Source organism: Haliotis cracherodii, unplaced genomic scaffold, assembly GCF_022045235.1.
Source record: "Haliotis cracherodii isolate W230 unplaced genomic scaffold, xgHalCrac1.p SCAF_6, whole genome shotgun sequence".
Lineage (NCBI taxonomy): Eukaryota > Metazoa > Mollusca > Gastropoda > Lepetellida > Haliotidae > Haliotis > Haliotis cracherodii.
In genome coordinates, this window is record NW_027266319.1 from 17,374,990 (window position 1) to 17,388,370 (window position 13,381).

General features: G+C 39.5%; 1 protein-coding gene across 1 annotated transcript; it reads left to right on the forward strand.

Annotated features, from left to right (window-relative positions):
* The first annotated feature begins 2,853 nt into the window (after nucleotides 1-2,853).
* LOC139446712 (uncharacterized) lies at nucleotides 2,854-7,754 on the forward strand. The gene is made up of 4 exons (XM_071228006.1): nucleotides 2,854-2,980; nucleotides 3,431-3,565; nucleotides 6,526-6,637; nucleotides 7,598-7,754. The coding sequence occupies exons 1-4, from the start codon at nucleotides 2,854-2,856 to the stop codon at nucleotides 7,752-7,754; spliced, it is 531 nt and encodes a 176-aa protein (XP_071084107.1).
* The last annotated feature ends 5,627 nt before the right edge of the window (nucleotides 7,755-13,381 follow it).

Genomic DNA, 13,381 nt, shown 5'->3' on the forward strand with positions numbered 1-13,381 from the left:
AGTAATATATGAAGACTGGTCTGTGCGACAACGTAAATGCTTTTAAAACGGAAAGAGAAAAAAAACACCAACACAACTTGAATTCCACACCATCGCTGTTACCACATATTTGTTAACGTATTCAAATGTTCCATTCGCGTGAAAGAGACCAACAGTGGATTTAATGAATTGGGGAAATGGAGCGATATAGGAGTTACGGAAATTCTTGTCTGATATGATCGGAATTATCTAGAGAGTTGATAAGATAGGCCAGGTTTTAGTACCACATATTCAGTTTTTCCAATACAATACGAGTTGTCCATAAGGTACCGTCAGATTCTGTTGTATATTCATTGGTGTTAAGTTACTTAATAATTGACAGGAATAAGAGTGACAGACGCACCAGTGTCGTGTATCGTAAGATTTTAGAACAGCAATTGAAATGGAATAAATATATCGTTAGTTTTTTATGCAGTGATTTATATCGATGTAGATAGAGAGTACATCTTCATTGTGTTACAGTACAAGCAAAACTATATTAATCCCAGAACTGGCTGGAAAATGCAGGGAAGTATAGTTTATCCAGCTTACATCTTGTATCAATTCCTCTTACATTAATATTAAAACGTTTTTGTCATGAAGTGTTTAAGATACAAGTCATCGTTCAGAGTACAGATTAATGATTTTTACAGTGAATATAGCCCCACAAGCAACGAGTAACTTTACATCTGGGGACAACAATAACTACACCATCACCGGCCAGGCAGCCTGGGTTACTGATGGTGTGACGTCAGGGCCGTGTGCATCAGTCTCGTCCATACACCCGGCATGGAAGGCTGAGTTTGGACAGAACAGGACAGTCAACAGGATCAAGATATTCTGGGAAGGTACTGAAAATGGCATATCGAAATAACCTGACGCGTGAACGTGTAAGCCAGTTTTCCCTTGTCAATATAACCACATGCTCATATTTTTGTTAACAAGTTCTTTGTTATATGGAATATATATTTATAACAAGATAACTTTGTGTGTATCATATGGATAATAAGTAAAGGACTTTTCCCATCCATGGTGTAACTGTTCTGTATCGCCATATACATTACAAGTTACAACTGTTACATTATTTCTTTCACGTTACATAAAACTCCTTACAGATCAACAGGATGACATAATTGTGTCTGTAGATGGCAGAAGATGTCACACCGCGTACTCCACCTACACATGGATGTCAGAATACACCCTGGTCTGTGATGTACCACTGACGGGAAGCAGCCTCCTGATGTATCGCCAACCTACAGGAGAGATGCTGAATCTGAGTCTCTGTGAGGTGGAAATATATGGTAAATCATTATGGACTCATCTGAGGGCATTAATTACTTTGACTCTGAAACAACTTATATTTATATTAATTAAAGGAAAATCGATGATGTACAAAACCTTTACGCCTTTGAAATGCGCAAGAGAAAGTGAAAAAAATATAGGAATGAACTTATCTGTCAATAGGCATAACTGTTTGTTGGTAATGAATTTGTTCACATGTATTGCAAGACCAGAGCCAAATCGTCGCACCATTAAAATATGAGTGTGTAAAATAGCGGCATAACATCCAATCAAAGTCTGGACTGGGGAGTAATCGCTGGAGATAGAGCTTACATACAACATATCACAAGCTCACTTAACCTAAAATGTGTCTTAAAACATTAATACGGCAACTAGCTTCACCACGCTTTATCGATACTGGACAAAATAAACTACCTATGACTTTTTTGCGAATGTTCTATGATAACTGACCAATATACTGATGAGTAATTACGCGTTCCAACATAGTACTATTTTTAATACGTTTTTGATGTCATGGTAGAATGGAGACACACCTTCTCGCTCCTAATTATATTTAGGACTATCGAATTTACAGTTAGACTATCACGATATGGCTGAAATACTGCCGATGTGACGTTAATGTGAACTCACTCACTACAGTCAGACTACATCTAATTTCAAAGCACAGTAGGTTTATCTCTAAAATGTCACCTTTCGTTACTGTTTTAATGAATATTTTTATAGTACATTAAATACATCATTTCCTGATGTCCGTAGTAGAAGGTAATATGTCAAGTGACAATTCATGTATTGCATGGAAACGAACCCTAAACTGAACAGCCTACGGAATGGGCATCCGTCATGGCAACCTCGTTCAATTTCAGGGTGTAAAGAGATTTTTCATGTTCACAGATTTTGCAAAGGCAATATCCCTTTAATGTCATTATCCCATTTATCTGACTGTTATCGACTCCATATGTGACTGAGCAGTGGTGATTGATTTAAAATAACACGGGCCATGTACTTCTTTTTTCAAATTCTTCTGAATTTCACATAAATACTCTAGAGCAACTTAACAGGATGACCACTTTCTATCTTTTCAGCCTTTCCTTTGTCCACAACGACACCTGTGGCTTCTACTCCTCCCGCATCAAGAAAGGTATCAGGTGGGACAGTCTTCTGAGTCTTAAGACCAAAATACCTCAATGAATAAGTTTGATAACAGTATAGGAATGAACTTACCTGTCAAGATGCATAATTGTTTATCCACATGCATTGCCGCTTCAAGGCTCCCTGCCAAAACGATGTTTGATGAAAATAAAATAAAATATATGCAGTGAGCTTTTATATGTTCATAGATGTTGCCAAAGAATTGCCCCTTCGGTGTCATTATCTGGCTGTTTATCGACTCCGTATTACTGAATTATGTGACATCGACCTGATGAGTGAGTAGCACAGACATAGGCATTTCTTTTTGTTACAAATTCTACTGAATTTTACATAAATGCTACAAGAACAACTAAATGTCTACTTTCGCTCTCTTCAGCTATACCAATGCCAACAACGACATCCTCTTCCGTGTTCACAACACCGCCTCCTGTATCACCCATCAGCGTCTCCAGCAGCGCCACATCGTCATCTACAACATCGCCCACCACACTTCTAGATGCTGCAGGTACAGGTAAGTGATCATGTCGGAGAGTCTAAGTCACTGATAGAGTGAACACATTTCTTACGTTTTTCCTAAGCAAGTTTTCTAAAAGATGTTAGATGCTGATGGGAGTAGACAAAAATGCGAATCTCATCGGTCAACATACATACAAACACACACACACCCACCCACCCACCTACACCCATACACACACACCCACACCCACCCACACCCACCCACACACACACACACACACACACAATATATGCAGTGAGCTTTGATATGTTCGTAGATGTTGCCAAAGAATTGCCCCTTCGATGTCATTATCTGGCTGTTTATCGACTCCGTATTACTGAATTATGTGACATCGACCTGATGAGTGAGTAGCACAGACATAGGCATTTCTTTTTGTTACAAATTCTACTGAATTTTACATAAATGCTACAAGAACAACTAAATGTCTACTTTCGCTCTCTTCAGCTGTACCAATGCCAACAACGACTACCTCTTCCGTGTTCACAACATCGCCTCCTGTATCACCCATCAGCGTCTCCAGCAGCGCCACATCGTCATCTACAACATCGTCCACAACACTTCTAGATGCTGCAGGTACAGGTAAGTGATCATGTCGGAGAGTCTCTCTCTCTCTCACACACACACACACACACACACACACACACACACACACACACACACACACACACACACACACACACACACACACACACAGACATCTTGATAGTATGGTGCGACACAAGTGACCCTGTCGTATAAAGCGCCGCATTTGGATTTTCGCATCTCTGTGGTGATTCTTGTATTTGTCAGCACATACAAGCACATACCAATTCTCGTGGGTTTCGCCAAAGTAATAATGCCCTAAGACCAGCAGCCATTCAGGATTTCCTCCCCCATTAATCTGAGATGCTGTGATATAACTTAAACATTTAAACAAAGCGGCGTTTAACACACCTCGAAAAACGAAAGCCTCTCATAATGACTTCTCCATCAACAGAAAGTAGATATAATGTTTATGTCTAACATACTTAACCATGAAACGCACAACCAGATGTTTGGTGTCGGGAAGTAGCACATATTTACTGAACATCTGAAGAATAATGGTATTGCAAACATGACTTGGATAATGACAAAGATCAATGTCATGAAAACTCATGTGTCCAACAGTAGGGTCAAGTTCTGCCTGATGCCTGTGGTTCAGGGTGATATAACTGAAATACTGTTCAAAGCAGCCCTTAACCAAACTCACTCACTTCTATTTAAATTGATCGCAACTTGTTTAACGAGCCATTAATAGTTAAACATTAATTTTTATTAGAATAGCGAATATATATCACCAATGTGTATCTTGAAATACAAATCAGTGGTAGTCTATGACGACTGTTGGATTATGCGGCTGTCGTATGAGACAACATAAACACTATATAAGGGGGGGAATGAGAAAACACCAAATAACTTTAATTACACACAACTGCTTTTACATATGGTTTGCAAAAAGTATTCAAATATTATTTCTCACGATTCGCTTGTGAAAGACCACAAGTGGATTTAATAGAATTGACGAATGTTATTGATATGGTGAGTTTAGAAAATCTTGTTGTCTGATATACTGTCAATCTTGAAGTCAACGCGAGCTTGAATTAAATGCGAAAAATGCGAGTGGTCCTTGCTTGCATTAAATAACTTCGCATTTATGTCTCCCAAATGACTATCAACAATAAGACGGCCTCACTGCACACTTTGGATAGCGGAAATACGAAAAACATGTTTATTCAGCAGAAGTTGTTTCAAGTATATAACAATGTCATTCAAAGAATAGGAATTCTACAATTTGCAGTAGGTTTCACTTGACAAAAGAAGGTTTTGGGGGGTTTTGGGAGGTGGTTTGAAATACTAATTCTAATTCTGAAAAGGAATGGGCGAAATGTTATACTGGAACCGTAACGAAGCACTTGTCAGAAGCAAACCAAATACTATCTAACAGGACGAGGTAGGTGAGGTCCCGTTTTTGCCAACGGTAAACGTAAGAGCATTTCTTGTTCTGGGTGCCACCGGTGGTGGAGGATAGGCTCACCTGATCGCGAACACCTGATGTCGTCACTATTTGATAGTGATTCATTGACACATGGTGATGACACAGTTGACTTTGCTTTATGCAGTGCTTTCTTATGTCTGTGGAAATAATTGTGTCATTTTCATTTACATTTGCATATATGGGATTTCTGCCATGATCAAATAGATAAATTTGACTTATTGTGAGGCAGTCCGTGACCCAAGAGTATTGTTCTACCAAAGGTATCCTAAGACCAATGGTTTGGGCAATGACTTGCTCATCTTTAAAAAACAAACAGCCTTCTGAAAATCCTTAAATGAACCTTTCAATACAATTATCTTTACATTTAGTACTTTTAAATGTCCATAAGATGTAACTGATGAAATGAACAAAGCCAAGTTCTCATTCACATGAAGACTTACATGTATGATAATACTTTCTAATTGCTTTGCCTAAATCCTGCAGATCATATGGGCCAGAGGGAGACTCAAAGTTTTTGCCTTCATCCAGGTTAAAAGTTGGGAGTTTAATTACCTTAAAGAGTATTGTGTCGTATGTTCTGTGGCAGGGAGTGGAGTTCAGCACTCTCACAGATGAGTCTCAGTAACTTATGATCAATAATCGATAACTCTCTTGTTGCAATGACGACAACTGTTGCGTTGTACGGACGATTACCCTGATATTGTGCTGACGATGACTCTGGTGTTGTGCTGACGATGTCTCTCGTATTGTACTGATGGTGACTCTGGTGTTGTACTGCCGATGACTCTGGTGTTGTGCTGACGATGTCTCTGGTATTGTAGTGATGGTGACTCTGGTATTGTACTGATTATGACTCTAGTGCTGTTCTGCAAATGACTCTGGTGTTGTACTGACTATGACTCTGGTATTGTGCTGACGATGTCTCTGGTGTTGTACTGCCGATGACTCTGGTGTTGTACTGACAATGTCTCTGGTATTGTACTGATGGTGACTCTGGTGTTGTACTGATGATTACACTGGTGTTTTCTGATTATGACTAGTGTTGTACTGCCGATGACTCTGGTGTTGTACTGACGATGAATCTGATGTTGTACTGCCGATGACTCTGGTGTTGTTCTGACAATGTCTCTGGTGTTGTACTGATGATGACTCTGATGTTGTACTGTCGATGACTCTGGTGTTGTACTGATTATGACTCTAGTGTTGTACTGCCAATGACTCTGGTGTTGTACTGCCGATGACTCTGGTGTTGTACTGCCGATGACTCTGATTTTTTACTGACGGTGAATCTGATGTTGTACTGCCGATGACTCTGGTGTTGTACTGCCGATGACTCTGGTGTTGTACTGCCGATGACTCTGGTGTTGTACTGCCGATGACTCTGGTGTTGTACTGATTATAACTCTGGTGTTGTACTGACGATGACTCTTGTGTTGTACTGCTGATGACTCTGGTGTTGTACTGACGATGATTTTCGACTCGTCTCTTGTAATTCCGATGCCTGCTATTCTGCTGTTTTTTTCAGATCCTGGTACCACCAGAGACAACGTCGCCTCTATTATAACGCCGATCCTGGTGTCGTGTGTCGTCATCGTCGTTGTGCTCTGTGTTACAGTAGTTATTACCAGTTATATCAGGTGAGAAAATCGAAGCAAAGCTCTTCATACCAGTCACGGAGAACCCACATATTGCCTTCTATAAAGCGAGTAAACTAATATCTTTACAGGAGCATGTAATTTTACGGCATAATTGTGTGTATCAATATACATGACAATTCAAGATCCGAAACATTAGTTCAAAAGGTTACACGGTAGACGACATGTGGGGAACATTTCCAAGTTTGACGCATCACTGTGCAATGTAATATCCGATGTAATTCCCTATTTTCCTGTGTTTGTTCAGATGAACACTTGACTTCTCTTTGTATGTGTGGGTGACGATGCTGGTGGAGGAGGTTATGCTCACCTTTTCGCAAACACCTGGTATTATCACTATTTATTGTGATTCATATACCCATACTTATGATATAGTCAGAATCGGACAATGGACTCGTTATGTCTCCCTTTATTTACAAAGGGGCCTATTAGCATGCGGCGTTGTGTAAAAAAAAATAACTTACTGTTTTGTGCAGACTGCATGAGTGTCGGATCCAACCGGTAGAGCAGGACACACGTGCATTCACCCTTGTGGCAAATACCTGTTCCATCCATATACATGTCATCACTTGTTGCCTTTTAAGTCCAATGGGGTCTCTTTCGGCAGATAATCGAGACTGATTTTTCTCAGGTGGGACGTATTAAATTTTCATTATACAATTGCAGTTGTCAATTAATGTGCCAATTTTAGATAAGAAGTTCTAGCTCAAGTTAGTGGGGCGGTGGTTACAGTCGTCATGCCGAAGACCCTTGTTTGTTGTCACACACCGGTATTATGTGTGAAATCCATGCTTTGTGTTTCCCATCGAGATTAACTGGAAAGAACATTTCACTGTTATTGACTGTGAGCAAGAATAAGGTTTAATTACAGTGATATCATTATATGTTGAAGGTATGCTGCTGAATCTAAACCAGATTTTACTTGACGTCCATTCATTCTAGGAGACAACAGGGTCCAACCCATCAAGAAGAGAACAGAAACCAGTCTGAGAGACACTATGCTGGTCTTGAATCTGGACATGGCGATGGCGATTACTCAAGTCTAAACAGTGCATATGAGGAAATCCCCAATACATTGCCAGACCCTGCGCCCCCCTAACACTACTGACAGCACTGGACACTCACTCTATGCTAATGAGGGGATCGAATGACAGAATCCTGATCGTGTGGTGTACGCGAATGGTGCTGTACAGATGGAATAGAGACACGCCACCCTGCTATACGATAATATAAAATTATAGTAACACTATCTGTGTTATACTTAGATGTGAATCTCTTCATACATATGCAATAATGAGACAACCTTTATGAGAAGAAAGACTATAAATAAATTGGCAATGGGTTTACGTCGTGCGAAATACATCCGACAGACGTACATATATTGTATTTCGTGAGTAAAATTAGGTCTAAACAGTCAGTAGTGTTCAGTAAATATGTACATATGCATGTTATATTGTACATAGATATAGATTGTTGACATGCGACTTCGTGTTACAAACACAATAACATGGAGACAAAATCGTCACTACAGTTACGAAATGCTGAAGAAATCACACAACTTATAAGGTTTGAAGATTTTATAGTGAAATTGGAAGCAATCCGATCGCATAAAACTTTTCCTTGAAGGTGCATAGTGTGATTGTTGTATGGCGGTGCAGAAAGACGTTGTCGACCTGATCATTGTATTTTCTGAACATTTCTTCAAATGATTTCAAACTTTGGGAATAACAACTGAAGCCCGCAGTCTGCACCAGTTAATACTAAACGTACAGAACAATTGCTGGTATAAGAAAACATATATGGAAGTAAATCCACCATACCCTTTGTTTGTATATTGTGGATATCTGTTCCTTTATGTAATAACTATTTTTGGCATAGACTGTCAATCTTTTTTTCCGTTTTCACCTGTTCTGTATTATACACACTCTCCTCATACTATATGTTACCATGATGTATAATTTATGCAAACAACCCGACGTGATTTATTAAGACCTCTATATCTGTGAAACTGATACACAACACTTTTCACCCGTGGGCGTTGGTAAGCACATAGGTCCCCAGCAACATAGGCTTGTCGGAAGAGGCGAGGCGATTGATGGGATCCAGTGGTCAGGCCCGGTGACTGTTCATGTCCTGTCACGTATGTCAAATGCGAGGATCGATGCTCATGATGTCAACCACTGGTTTGTCTGATCCAGACTCGATTATTTACAGACCTGGCGTTTAACTGGAGTGTTGCTCAGTGCCTCGTTCAAAAACAAACAACAAGCAAATTGCACACATTTGTAATCGTACGTTAAACATATTCTTCATTATCGTGTTTATCTCACGATAATACTTTCTGTTGTATATACCTTTAAATATGAACTCAGACACAAACTATTGGCATACAAACAGTAATAAACATCAATAAGAAAAAGGTTTCTGTTTCTTATTTGCTTATTGTTCACTTACTGTTGGAGCCAAATGTAAATAAAATTTTAAACAGAAATTTCAGATTTGATTAGCAATGATTCCAGACAGAGCCGTTGGAGTGGAAAGGAAACCAGGACATATCAAAACACAGATAGAACTTAAAGCTAAGATCCCGAGCGAGCAGGCATATAATAGACGTCGGGAAATCGGAAAATAACTAAAATGAAAAATATAATCGCTACTTCATGTATATACATGTATTTAGAGACGCCATTCCTGTCATGTGCTGTTCATTTGCAATAATTGAGGAAAAGGTCGGCTTCAAATAATTTATATCATATCCCTGTTGATTTGACAATAGTGGAATGCATTCATGTTAGTCTGCAGATTACATATATGGTGGCAGGTTTAATACAAGCAACCGGTGAATGCTATCGATATCATTATATTTTTATGAGCTACATTTGTAGACGGAGTTATGTTTTCCTCCTTTATAAATACTCAATATACGTCGGCCTTTATATCAATGGGACGTGACAGTATGAAACACTGATACTATGTGAACGCTATTTTCTACAACCGCTATCCAAGAAATGAGGAAACGTGATGTGATCTCAGCCATCCGGTTTCAGTGACAGAAATACCTACCAAGTGTTTAAATAATCGAGACAAATTTTTCTCTGGCTTTGGAGTTTATATTTATTGATATAAGATAACTAGGCGATATATCGCAAAGAACAATGAAGAACGAAGTATGGATTATTTCACGATAACGCATTGTTCTATCATGATGTCATTTCTGAAGATTTGAACATACGCTCGCAACTTGATATATATAACTTATATTGGACGACGCTATTTTTAGAGGGATGTGTATACTCAGTTGTTCCTCATAGGTGAAGCAGGGCAACGCAGATAAACGCGATAGCTGAACGATCACATTCAAAATGTGGAGAAATGTGACAATCTGTTTTGGGTGAAAAGGTACATCATAATGAGTCATCATTATTTATATACGGGTAAATGTCTTTAAAACGTGTACATTGTATTAACAGGCTTAAGAGGCTGTACAAAATGTTGATATCTCTTACAAGAAATAAACGACTCGTAGTCGTTGTTTATCGTACAATAAAAAACAGTAGGGAGAATAAACCATTAGGGACACGGTGTTCAGAGCTGCGTACTCGAAACCCGTATTCGATAGTTTCACCAACGCGGTTTGATATCAAAGACCAGTAATCGTCTCTCATCAAGTTGAAACTTAATGTTGACTTAATGTTGTACTGAAAATGACACTCTTGTTCTACTAACGGTGACTCTGGTGTTGAAAAAAACGATGACTATTTTGGTGTTAACGATGACACCGGTGTTGTAATGACGATGACTTTAAGTTTGTGCCAACGATTGCACCGGTGATGAACTGACGATGACTCTCATGTTGTACTAACGATAGCATGGTGTTGTACTGACGATTACACTCATTTTGAGCTAACGATAGCAAGGTGTTGTACAGACGATTACTCTCATGTTGGGCTAACGATAGCAAGGTGTTGTACTGACGATTACACTCATTTTGAGCTAACGATAGCAAGGTGTTGTACTGACGATTACTCTCATGTTGGGCTAACGATAGCAAGGTGTTGTACTGACGATTACTCTCATGTTGGGCTAACGATAGCAAGGTGTTGTACTGACGATTACACTCATTTTGGGCTAACGATAGCTAGGTGTTGTACTGACGATTACTCTCATGTTGGGCTAACGATAGCTATGTGATGCACTGACGATGACTCTCATGTTGTGTTAACGATGACTTAGTGTTGTACTGAAAATGACTCTGGTATTGAAAAAAACGATGATTAATGTGGTGTTAACGATGACACCGGTGTTCTAATGACAATGACTCTCATAATGTAATGACGATGACGTTCAGTTTGTGCCAACGTTTGCACCGGTGATGTACTGACGATGACTCTCATATTCTGCTAACGATAGCTAGATGTTGTACTGATGATGATTCTCATATTGTGCTAACGATGAAACCGGTGTTGTACTGATGATGTTTCTCGTCTTGTCCTCTAGACGGCTCTTATATTGGGCTTACGATAACTTTGGTGTTCTACTGATGGTGACTCTTATGTCGTGCTAACGATGACTCTAATGTTGTACTGACGATGGCTTTCATATTGTGCTAACGGTGATTCTGGTATTAAACCGACGATGACTCTTATGTTGTGCTAACGGTGACTCTTATGCTGAACTGGGATGACTCTAGTGTTGTCCTAACGACTGCTCTCATGCTGTGCTAACGATGACATTAGTGTTGAAGTGACAATGACTCTGGTGTTGTTCTGACGACGACGCTCATGTGGTATCTGCGTGTTTGTGTATCATTGATTTCAGGCCTTAGTACGACCAAGGACGATGTCAGCTCTGACATGGTACCGTGTGTCACCATCGTTGTCGTGGTCTGTGTTACTGTAGTAACTACCAGTTATGTCAGGTGAGAAAACCTAATCAATGCATGGCTCACTCTCCAGACACCCACAGTGAATACACTTACAACATCGCTTTCTACAGATAGTTCTGCCTAACAACAAGGAACAATATATCTTTACACAGGAGTTACTAATTAACATGACACTTAAAAAAATGAAAAAAAAATATGTTCAAAGCAGTAGAAAGCAAGTACAAAATTGACGCATCAATGGTAATGTAAAACAAAGTAATGTCGAATGCCATTCCATAATCTGACTTGTGCCATATGATTACGTGAACATCCCGGTGATGCAGGACACGTTCACCTTGTAGCGAACATCTTGTATCACCAATAGTCTATACTGATTCATAAACACATGCTGTAGTTAGAATCTTGTGATTATGGTGAAGGCACTGTCTCTAGTCTTTACAAATGGATATGTTCCATGTGAGGTTCAACTCAGTGAGACACCACACTGGTTATAACGCCCCTTCGTCATGCCGAAGCTCTTGTTTGCTGTTACACATGGGTATTATGTGTGAAACCCATGCTTGGTCTCCAACCGGGATAATCTGGAACATAACATATCGCTATATGAGTGTGAGTGAGTGAGGGAGATGGGTTTAACGCAGCTTTTAACAGTATTCCAATTATTTCACGATTATGATTATGACAGCTTACATTTTCCCGAGGCAAGGGAGTTAACTGACTAAAAAAGTCGAACAAGGCTGGAATTTCAAGGCCCGGTCGTAGCGCCACCAGTGACTGTTACGAGTTATGTCCCTTCTCCCTCCCCTTTATTAACCATTCAGATTCTCATATCACATGCATTTGCTTCAAACAAAATGGCGGCGCCCAGTCAAGATAATCTGCTCGATAATTAAGATCTATATTGTAATTAAACCTGTCTTAACACGTGAAGTGCATCAAATCACTTGAGCACCTTAATTAAAAACATGAAAAGATTTGCAAAATATCTGTCGTCGTCCAGTTGACAGTACAAATACCTTCCAAATTCTGCAGTCGACAGAAAGTTAAAATCCGTGTTGTTTACTTATCGGATGTCTAAGCGATTTTGATTGGACTATGCATAGACTCGTCAGTCCAACCAAAACGTAACTCCGGAATTCCAGCCTAGTTCGGCAAGGGTGGAAACTGGACTCTTATAGTCAGTTAACGCCCTTGCCTCGGGAAGAATAGACTGTATGGCGAGAGCGATTAGTTCCAATACACAACTTTTCCTTTTATGTCGAGCAATATTCAAGCAGCTCCAACCTTTGGTGCCTACAGTTCACAACTTTTGAGGTACAATCATGCTCTTTTTCCGAAGATTTGGACGACTCTTCCTCAAAAGTTGTTTGACCAGGGCCACAACACTTAAGGCCTTAGTAAACTATTCTAAAGGTTTTATGGTCGACATGTGAAAGGAAATTTCTAAATTTGATGCAGTTCCCTATTTTGACTTGTACCATATGTTCCAGTGAGAGTTCAGGCCAGCAATGGGGGCTTGCCTTCGCATGTCGTTTCGGTGGAGAATACGCTCACCAAATACCTCGTATCTGCACCAGTTGATACTGATTCACAAACACATGATTAGGATTTCGCATGAATATGGTAATGGCTTTGTCGTGTTTATCTATGAGTAACATAAGTGGACCATTATGGATATTCATTAATATTACTAATTTATTTGATAACAATATACATATGGTACATTGTAATGTAAGTCCATTTTGCCCACTTTGTTTTATCATGAATCTTGTGTCGATATCGAATGGTTATGATTTAGGTTGGAGTTTACTGGAACAAAAGACATTGTCTTCTTTGTTCTT

Excerpts from the sequence above, each read along its gene's own strand:
- LOC139446712 (XM_071228006.1), top strand. The coding sequence starts at position 2,854 with ATGCCAACAACGACATCCTCTTCCGTGTTCACAACACCGCCTCCTGTA. Across the intron at positions 3,566-6,525 it reads TCTAGATGCTGCAGGTACAG|ATCCTGGTACCACCAGAGAC; the intron begins GTAAGTGATCAT and ends TGTTTTTTTCAG. Across the intron at positions 6,638-7,597 it reads GTTATTACCAGTTATATCAG|GAGACAACAGGGTCCAACCC; the intron begins GTGAGAAAATCG and ends CATTCATTCTAG.